Genomic DNA, 10006 nt, shown 5'->3' on the forward strand with positions numbered 1-10006 from the left:
ACCACTGGGATTACAGACATGCATCACCATGCCTGGTTTAAGAGTTAAAATTCTAACAGGTATAATTCTATATAAAAAAAGTATAAAATGTTTCAGTTGTGTAAATAACATAAAGCATTTCATCTTAGTAAAATGGAGTAACAAGAAAAATTCAGAAATTTCATAAAGATTGTTTCTGATGTAAATTTTAAAAAAGTGTCAGCAACTAGGAAAGAAATATGAAAATGTTCTAGGTGGAAATATGAAAGACCAGAAAGAAAAAGAACTTTTCTGGATAAGTGTTGGGGTTTAAGTGTGCAGAGTTTAGCTCCCTCAGGCCTGACATTTTGCAAAAGCTGTGGCTGTGATTTAGGTCAGCTGAGGCAAACCTCAGCTAGGAGGAGGAAAAGTTCTCTTCCCCTTATCACAAGTCACAAGTTCTTCATGGTTTGGCCAAGAGGAAGAAGCTTCCTGCATACTTATCCTGGGAACAGTACATTCTGAAGAAACAAATGCATCCTCAGAGGACTAGATAATGTCTACAAAGAACTTTAGGAGGGTACTTATCAAACAAACAGGAACAATTTGAATCTAGCTCTGTGTATCCGCTGAGGCATGATATTTGGACAATGTGGGTAAAGTGTTATTGAAGAATTGCTTGCTTTGTTAGAAGAAGTGTATAAAAGGAACTTGCAAATAAACTTCAGCATGCAGTTGCGATTGCTGCCTTGGCTCTGCATCCCCTGTGTCCTGGTTATTTTGCGACCCTTACCCAGGGACCCGAATGCTCTAGACATTCACAATTGGCGCCGGAATAGGGACCCTGCTGGATTCATAGGAAGGGTAAGTTATTTTTCTTTATATTACAGGGTGATAGGACAATCTTCATCTTCTCCTTTTTTACGTATTCTTAGGCATTCACTCGCTGTCTATGGTATTAGTATTTCTCATCCTGATATAGAGATGTGTCTTAAGGTGGTCAGGGAATGGAATCCCTGGTTCCCGGAGGATGGATCTATGGATGTAGATAATTGGAAACGGGTCCGTCACAATGTTGAAAAGGCTATGAGGCAAGGTGAAAAAATTCCAATTCGGTTTTGGTCTATCTGGTCTATTTTATATACAATGTTTAAACCTATGGAGGAAGAAAGGTTGATTGGCAACTTACAAAAGGAGTTAGCTCCCTCTATTCTAGATCTCCCTCTGGATGTTAGTGAAAAAGAAGAGGTAGTAAAAGATACGCAACAATTGACTCATAATTCTTCACAAAATTCTGCTGATTTAATTGGTACTGCTACGGAAAAGAAAACGAAAGTAAAAACGATGATTGATGATCGCTCCGTTTCGGAGCAATTCAAACTTGTTATGGAGGAGGTTTTGGGACGTCTTAATAAATTAGAAGCTAAAATGGACCCTAAGCCTTTATCGGGAACCAGGCCCTCTGCCCCTCCGGCCACCAATCCTTTTTTGGCAGCTTCTTTAAAGGCTGTCCAGGAAATGGACTCAGAACCTTCTGACGATGAGGACGAAACTCCTTTCTTTGCTTTTCCTATAATCAGGCCTGATCCAGTTAATGGAATGGCACATCCACCTCGGTATGAGGGGATTGATATTGATCATATTAGCAGATTAAAAAAGGCAGTGACAATGTACGGACCTCAATCTCATTATGTAAAAGCATTGCTTAATGCTTTTGCTACTCATTACAATAATTTTGCTCCTGAGGATTGGAAGATTGTGAGCCGTGCTCTTCTACAGGAACCTGAATATCTTCAATGGCACATGTGGTTTTTAGAAGGATGTGCCACTAAGGCTAGAGAAAATGGTAACAGTCAAAACCCTGTTATTCGTGCCATAGGATACCCTATGTTATCTGGCACTGGTATGTATGATGACATTCAACATCAAATTAATATTCCTCCTGAGATTCATGAGCAATTGAAGGAAATAGCTTTAGAAGCTTGGGACAAAATTAGACCTTGTTATTGCTCCAGTACATAGGAATTATGTAAAGTGTTAAAGCAACTGTATATATTTAAATTGTGTGTGTTAAAGATTAAGAAAAAAGATAATGGTTATTTTTCCTAAATGAAATAACATTCTTCTCTCCACCAAATTTTTTTCTGAAGTTAATGGCATTTGGATCAAAGTTTTATTAAAAGCTACATTTTATAACACTGGCACAAAAAAAGTAGTTTTAAGCTTGTTTGCACAGTTCTTTTTTTCCATTGGAAATGGAATTCATTGCCTTAGGTCTTTTTAAATAGTGTATTATCGTTGGGGCTAACTCTATGCTTAAAAACCAGTTTATTTATAACCTGTTGTAAGTGCTATATTCTGTTTGCAGTTAGGAAATGCAAAATTTTAAATGATCTCCTAGCTTGTAAGCAAACTGAGATGCACTATCCCTTTTCTATATAAAAATGAGTTAATGTGTCAATAAATCAACTCAGCAAGGTGGGTTTAATATTACCCTTTCCTATGTGTTTTATCTAATTCTTTTGGTTGTTAATATGGTGATAAATGAAAGTCAAGGTAAATTTTAAATATTAAGATTTCCGATTTATTGAGCTTGAATTATGCCACCATGCTTATGTAAAAATGAAGGTGGCACCATGGTAAAACTTAATGAGAAGTAATTTCTCAGTTGTAATAATTTTGATTTCTCTTTCTTGTGATCTCTCCTTCCCTGTTGTCTTGAACCATAGCAAAAGGATACTACATCTCTCATTACTATAGTGATGAGGTTATTGAAGTTATATAAACACATCTCAATCTCTGTTTCTTTGAAAGGTATCTGTTAAGTCCTGCTAGGTGATTGACAAGACTAAGTAGAGAGAATAAAGGTAAATGTGATTCATGTTTTGCACACAAATGCAGAATTTTATAACCACATGACTTCATAGTTGTGATCTCAAAAGGAATTTCTCCTTTAATTTTTCTTGCAGTTAATGTAAGAATACTCTAAATCTCTAAGCTTCTGAAGTATTAGAGATAAAGATGATCTAGTAAAGATGTAGTTTATCCATTTAGCATGTGTTTATTTTTCCTTATGTACTCAAGGTGATTTATTTGTTCAGCTCAGTGATATTACAGCTAAAAAACATTCATTAGCAAAAGGAGAAACAATCTACATCTAACAGAGGAATCAAAAATGTTTCTTATTTTTGTTGAATTGAATGTTTGACTCTAACACTTTTCTTTATACAAAACATAGATTCTCCAAAAATATTATGCCATATGCTGACCAGATCGCATTATTAATTGAACAAGGAAGACAGAGAAGTATAACTTTGACGGGCAATGACATTTCTCACATAATTACCCCATTACCTAAAGACCAATGGACTTACTTGGTACAAATGACTGAAATGCTACAAATAGCGTTGGCTGAATATACCGGAGGTATTTCCTATCATTTCCCCAAGGGCAAATTATGGGACATGTTAAAACGTCAACAATTTGTAATCAATAATATTATTAGTGAATATCCTTTAGACAATGTTGTTACTGTGTTTACTGATGGATCAAAAACTAAAAGTGCTTATTGGACAGAGAATCAATATTGGGTTCAAATAACAAACTATCAATCTGTTCAACAAAATGAATTATTTGCAGTCATTCAAGTTTTAAATGATTTTGATAATCAAGACATTAACATTCTTACTGACTCTGCATACACGATGGGAGTAGTTAAAAATATATTTACTGCAGTAGCCTATTCTAATAAACCTACTCTACAAAATCTTTTTCTTACTTTACAAAAACTTTTACAAGCTCGTAATGCTCGCATATTTATAGATCATATTAGATCACACTCTAAATTACCAGGATTTTTGACATATGGTAATGCTCAGGTAGACAAATTAGTGATGTTCAAAACTCCTCAAGAAGAACATAATCTGTTTCATTCTAATGCCGGACATTTACACATTAAATATAAGATTCCATATAAACAAGCAAAACAAATTATTAAAAATTGCCCAGTTTGTCGACCTTTACATCTTAGGATTGTACCTTCCGGAGTAAATCCTAGAGGGATTCAACCTAATGAATTATGGCAAATGGATGTTACACATGTTCCCTTGTTTGGACGTTATTCTTGTGTTCATGTTACTATTGACACATACTCTAAATTTTTGTGGGCTACGGCTCAAATTGGAGAAACCACCCATCATGTTATTCAACACTTAGTGGAAACATTTGCTATTATGGGAATTCCCGCTATGATTAAAACTGATAATGGTCCGGCTTATACTAGTAAAAATTTTAAAGATTTTTGCAAATTATATGATATTGTTCATCTAACTGGAATAGAATATAATCCACAAGGACAAGCTTTAGTAGAACGTGTACATGCTATGCTTAAAACACAAATTAAAAAATTAAAAAGGAGGAAAATGACAGATTTAAATATGCACTTGTTTAGACATTTACAAAATCAACCTAAAGCATTGTTACATCAAGCCTTATTTATTTTAAATTTTCTTAATCTTCCACAAGGAGAAATATTGACAAGAGCAGAACGACATTTTGAGCAAAAAACCTTAGAAACAGTTCATGAACCAATTTGGATAAAAATTGCGGCAGATGCTGAATGGCAGCCAGGGATTTTACTTTATAGAGGAAAGGGCTATACTTATGTTTCAACAGAAAATGGACACCGGCAGTGGCTCCCAGGGCGGTGGATCCAGACCCGTCACAATCAGAATGGCACCAAGGGGGGCACCCTATCCACTACCCCAGCCGAGGAATCAAGATCCTGAGCTTGATGTTTCGGTGGCAGCAATGGCGCGTCTTCATCTTGGGGCCCGACGTCGTCGACGTCTTAATTTCTCTCCCTTACCTACGTGGGGTCAAATTAAAAAGCTGAGTGGGGAAGGGCAGAAGGTGCTGCAACGAACAGGGAAGAATTGCACCCCAGAAAATTTATTTCTGGCTATGTGTGCATTATTGACAGTGTCTTCCGCTTCTGAGGTACAAAATAATAATACTCACTATTGGGCCTATATTCCCAATCCACCTTTGCTGGAACCTGTTACTTGGGGTGACATGGATATTACCTTATATACTTCTCCTGCTCTTTTATCTCCCCCTTGGAACAATTTAACATATATGAATATTAATGATGGAACACCATTTAATTTTACTTATAAGAATAATAACAGTAAACCTATATGCTTGGGTGTTCCTCCTTGCTTACAATTAGATTGGCAACATTGGATACTAGTTGGAAATTGGAGTAATAGTTCTCGAACACGTTTACAACGGTTGTCTGCATGGTCCGTCAATATGACCTGGGATAATATAACTGAACAAAAATACCCTATGTTCCCTGAGTGCCCCGATTTTACTTATCAGGACTTAAGATACTCCCCTTTCATATGGCAGGAATGTTTAGGCAAATTTGGGAAGATATTTCAGAATATTATCATGTGGGGTCCTTACGGGATGTTCTTAAAAAATTGTTCAGAATGGAATATTACTGCTTGTGATTTATCTTCTACATACAGAATCCCGCCGAAAGAGAGATGGAATGAAACCATTCGGAACGACAAATTGATGGCCTGGGGTGATGGCGGAATTGCTGATCCACGCTTGGCTTCAGTGCAGTACCCTCATCATTTACAAACACATTTATGGAAAATTGCTGCTGCAACTAAACCTGTAACTTTGTCTAATGGCTCTTTCTCTGGGACTAGTCAATCAGCTGCTTCTTATAATTTTACTGTATTTAAAGAATATAATATAACCACATGTGTGCCCATGCCATACCTGTTCTTAATTGGAAATGTTACTTTTGATGAGGGAATTTTATGCTTTAATTGTAAATTGTATACCTGTATTAATACATCTGTTTCTATTCCTTCTGGTTATTCCATTGTGCTGTTACAACAGCGCTCTCACATTTGGCTTCCTGTAAATTTACAAAGACCATGGTCCCAAGATCCTGTAAATACTTTGGTTCTGGAATTTTTTAGACAATTGTTAAAACGTACTAAACGTTTTGTAGGAGTTGTTGTTGCTGTAATTCTAAGTCTTATTGCAGTGACTACAGTTGCTACAGTTTCAGGGATAGCTTTACATACTTCTTTACAAACAAAACATTTTGTTGAGGAATGGCATAAAGATTCGCATGAGTTATGGCTATCCCAGACTCAAATTGATTCTAGACTTCAAACTCAAATAGATATTTTAAGACAGACAGTTAATTGGTTAGGAAAAAAGATACTCACCTTAGAACAAGAAATTGGATTAAAATGTGACTGGAATTCAACTTCTTTCTGTATAACTAATATACAATATAATCAAAGCTTACACGAATGGAGTATCATACAAAATTATCTCGATGGTAATGAAACAGCTCAATTAATGATCGATTCTTTACAAAAGGATATATTTGAAATTTTTGGAAAAGCGTTTCAACATGATGATGCTGCACAAATAGCTGAATTGTTTTTAAAACAGTTAGAAGGATTAAATCCCAAAGGAATTGCTCAAAGTCTTACCCATACGGCTGGAGGAGTGGGAATAGTGTTATGCTTAGTTATTATCCTGTTTATAATTATATATTGTATGTGCATAAGACCATCTCAAAACACTATATTAACTTTGTGGAAAGCTGTTTTAGAAAAGCAAAAGAAAAAAGAAGGAATTGTTGGGGTTTAAGTGTGCAGAGTTTAGCTCCCTCAGGCCTGACATTTTGCAAGAGCTGTGGCTGTGATTTAGGTCAGCTGAGGCAAACCTCAGCTAGGAGGAGGAAAAGTTCTCTTCCCCTTATCGCAAGTCACAAGTTCTGCATGGTTTGGCCAAAACTATAAATTTTTCTTAAGTTTAAACTTGGTTAATATAAATATACCAGTGTAATTGTAATGCTGTTATTGGTTTCTTTGTATATTAGATGCATTCATGTCCTCCAAGTATACAATTCTTTAAAATAAAAGATTTAAGAGCATTTTACCAAGCTGATGTTCTCCAAACTAAAGTTTTCTGTAGCAGCAGTCTCTTTCAGACTAATATAAAAAGAACAAATTTAGTTAGGAATTTAATATTTTGTAATTGGATAAAAGTAACTGCCGCAGTCTGGCTGGGCACACAATCACGAGCCACCACACAGCTTGCAGATTCAAACAGCAACTCTTTATTCTCGAACTCACACCAGCCGTCTACAATCACGTTCTGGGGAAATCCACGTTCTCTGCCCAAATCCACGTTCTCTCCCAAATTCACCTTCACTGGGCTTCTGTCTCCCAAAATATACTGTCTGAATCCCGTGAGAACTCAAGGGGAACTTAGGCAGCAGGATACGCCCTATTCCCAGCAGGAATAATCTTAAACCTTAAACCTGGAACCTAAACTGGGAACGCCCTAAACCCGATTATGTTAAACCGGGAACACCCTAATCCGCCCTGGTCCTTGAGCAAGGTCAACTACATTCAATGTCACTGCAAAATGTCAGCAACATGGGGTACGCTGGCAAGGAAATTGTCATACCTACTTGGCTAATGGCTCCCAGCAAGTAACCTGTCATCAATAAGTTACATACAACATTTTGTGTTACTTTTACAGTGGGATGGGAACTTGAATGCATTTTTGAAAGGTAATGAGGAGAGTCTATTTACAGGTTGACAATATGGGATATGAAGACATTTTGTCACTTTCCCGCAAAAGGAACAAAAACTCTCTTAGCTTGTTTGATTTATGTTTCAAATGTAATGTTGGATTATGTTGACTAATATTCATGTAGACTCAGGAAACAATATATGAAAACTTTATAAAATAATATTTTAAAAAGAGGTAAAGATCAGCTTCAGAAATAAAGCAACTTACCTAAAGATTTGTCAAAAGGCCACCTCATCTGAGTTAAAACTGCTTCTTACCTTATTCCATGTTAGGACAACCATTTAAGTTCATAAGATGAGCTTTTTGTTATTGTTGTTTTTGTTGTTGTTATAAAGATTACTGTGATCTAAAAATAAATAGGGAATATAATGTGTAACTAAATAAAGGCTTGGGATTATAAAAATTATGTTTCTTGATGCATAGTTATTATACAAACTAAATATGTTTTTACTTTTGTTAATTTCATTTTGTATTTTTCTTATAAATTTTAGAACTGTTGTCTGTCAGTGCTTTGTAAAAGTACCACTTCTGAATTTCAGATAATAAGCCATCATTTATAGGCAAGACAAAATATAAGGCTGACTTCCAGTATAATTCTGACTCCAATTAAATGAAGAGGTAAATAACTGTAGACATTAAATTTATAGACATTAAATATAAAATCCAGTTCTCCAGCGTGGTGAAACTGGCCTGCTAGATGTTTAAAACCCAAACATGGAGACTAAAGTTAAGAAAATAAAAGAGCCAGGAAAATAGCCAATATTTGACTCTTGCCTTCTGAGGTCAGCTTGCATCCAATGGAGGGACTTTACTAAAGGCTTTACAATTTTGGCCCACTTGACTGCCTAATCAGTCAATGGGACCCTAGAGAACAGGAAGCCAATCAGTGCACATTCTGCAAAGAGTAGCGTCACTGGAAAGGGAAATGTCCCTAATGCTTCCAAGGAAAGCCACAGAAGGTCAGCTATATCTTGACCTATCCTGGTGGATGGCACTAGAGAAGCTAAGAGGCTTCTCTCGATTTCTCAAGAGTGACCCCTGAGAAATCTCAGTTGATTTTGAACAGTAGATAAGGACAAGGTCAATTTTGACCAACTTAGTCTTGAACACCTGGGTGGAGAGTTATAACCAAAGTATAGCTTCACATGGACTGGTTTTCATAACTAAGGTGATAGAATTGGTGAAAGGGGTTGAAAGTCACGTGGAAGTTAACACTAAGTATACTGTATCAGGAAACCCACCTACATTGAATCAAGTGTTGTCAATTGCTTTGTTGGTGATTAATTATATCCCTATTAGACAGACAAGATTCTCCACTTATAAAATTATTTTGGGTGCCCTCCTCCCATTATAAGGTATATGGAAAAGTCTAAAAATTGAACAACATATGTCTACCCCTTTAAACGAGAAGATGCTATTTGGGTAATAGAATGGAATATGCAACTCCTAAAGCCTCCTTGGAGTGGTCAATTCATTGTCATTTTATCCACCCCTACTGCAATGAAGGTGGCCAATGTGGCCCCTTGGATTCATAACAGTGGGGTAAAACCAGCCTCTTATGGTTGGAGTGTATTCCCAGTCCAGCTGCATAGTGCAACTTAACCATCCAAAATAAACAAATTTCACCCCAAGAGGACTTTGAGGACAATAGTCCTGCTTTAATCACTCTGGAAGCTGACTAATCTGTGCACAGCTGGAGCTTGAGGAACCAACTGATAACTGGGATAAATGGACTACTCTTATTTTCTGTATTGGTCTATTTACTATGATGCTTCTTAAGGCACTTGTGTTTGGTCCCTGCATCCTTAACATACTGACCGAATTTATCTCCTCCCACCTAGAGGACATAAAGTTCCAAATGGTTCTCCAGAATTACCGGCAGCTTAATTTAGAGGATCCGGAAATTATGATGCCCCTTAAAAAGGTCAAGAGGGCATCAAAAAGGGGAATGAGATGACAAAAACAGACCCAGTTGTAAAATGAAATTCCAAGAACATTATGTTGAGAAACAAATGCTTGGGGAAAGGGTCAGTTTCCCTCCCCTTCTGTCAGCCAGCCATTCTACAAGAAATCTAATTAATCATGAGTTCCTACAGTTTGAATTGTAAATAACTGCCTCTAAGAGTCTAACTTCACCCTTTTGAAAATATAAACACCATGTGCATGGCTTTCAGACACAAGGCTAGAGATTTCTCAGATGTGTGAAAAGAGCAGGTTTCTCTTACCATTTTTTTTGCTTCTATAAACACACTTACCACCAGAAACTGTGCAATGCCTTCAGTCACATGGATTAGAAATTTTATGACACTCAATAGCTATAACTGTTATGAGAACCTGTGGATCAGGGCTCAGATTTTGGAGTTTGTTCTCCTCTGGACCTTCAGGTGTAAAATAAAATTTGGAG

The 10006-nt window shown here is 36.5% G+C and overlaps 1 protein-coding gene across 9 annotated transcripts; it reads left to right on the forward strand.

Annotated features, from left to right (window-relative positions):
- The first annotated feature begins 629 nt into the window (after positions 1-629).
- LOC107149019 (endogenous retrovirus group K member 13-1 Env polyprotein-like) lies at positions 630-6708 on the forward strand. 9 transcript variants are annotated; one of them, XM_048786877.1, is made up of 3 exons: positions 649-822; positions 4633-4956; positions 5493-6199. In XM_048786877.1, the coding sequence occupies exons 1-3, from the start codon at positions 688-690 to the stop codon at positions 5517-5519; spliced, it is 486 nt and encodes a 161-aa protein (XP_048642834.1). In that variant the 5' UTR covers positions 649-687; the 3' UTR covers positions 5520-6199. The 9 variants fall into 9 exon arrangements, 8 of the variants coding, with proteins under 8 accessions (XP_048642833.1, XP_048642834.1, XP_015349278.2 ...); XM_015493792.2 differs by having other exon boundaries at positions 651-822; positions 4633-4770; XM_048786875.1 differs by lacking the exon at positions 649-822 and adding an exon at positions 914-2825 and having other exon boundaries at positions 5493-6708.
- Positions 6709-10006: the final 3298 nt, after the last annotated feature.

Source organism: Marmota marmota, unplaced genomic scaffold (genome assembly GCF_001458135.2).
Source record: "Marmota marmota marmota unplaced genomic scaffold, marMar, whole genome shotgun sequence".
Lineage (NCBI taxonomy): Eukaryota > Metazoa > Chordata > Mammalia > Rodentia > Sciuridae > Marmota > Marmota marmota.

Excerpts from the sequence above, each read along its gene's own strand:
- LOC107149019 (XM_048786871.1), top strand. The coding sequence starts at position 688 with ATGCAGTTGCGATTGCTGCCTTGGCTCTGCATCCCCTGTGTCCTGGTT. Across the intron at positions 823-4,632 it reads CTGCTGGATTCATAGGAAGG|AAAATGGACACCGGCAGTGG; the intron begins GTAAGTTATTTT and ends ATGTTTCAACAG.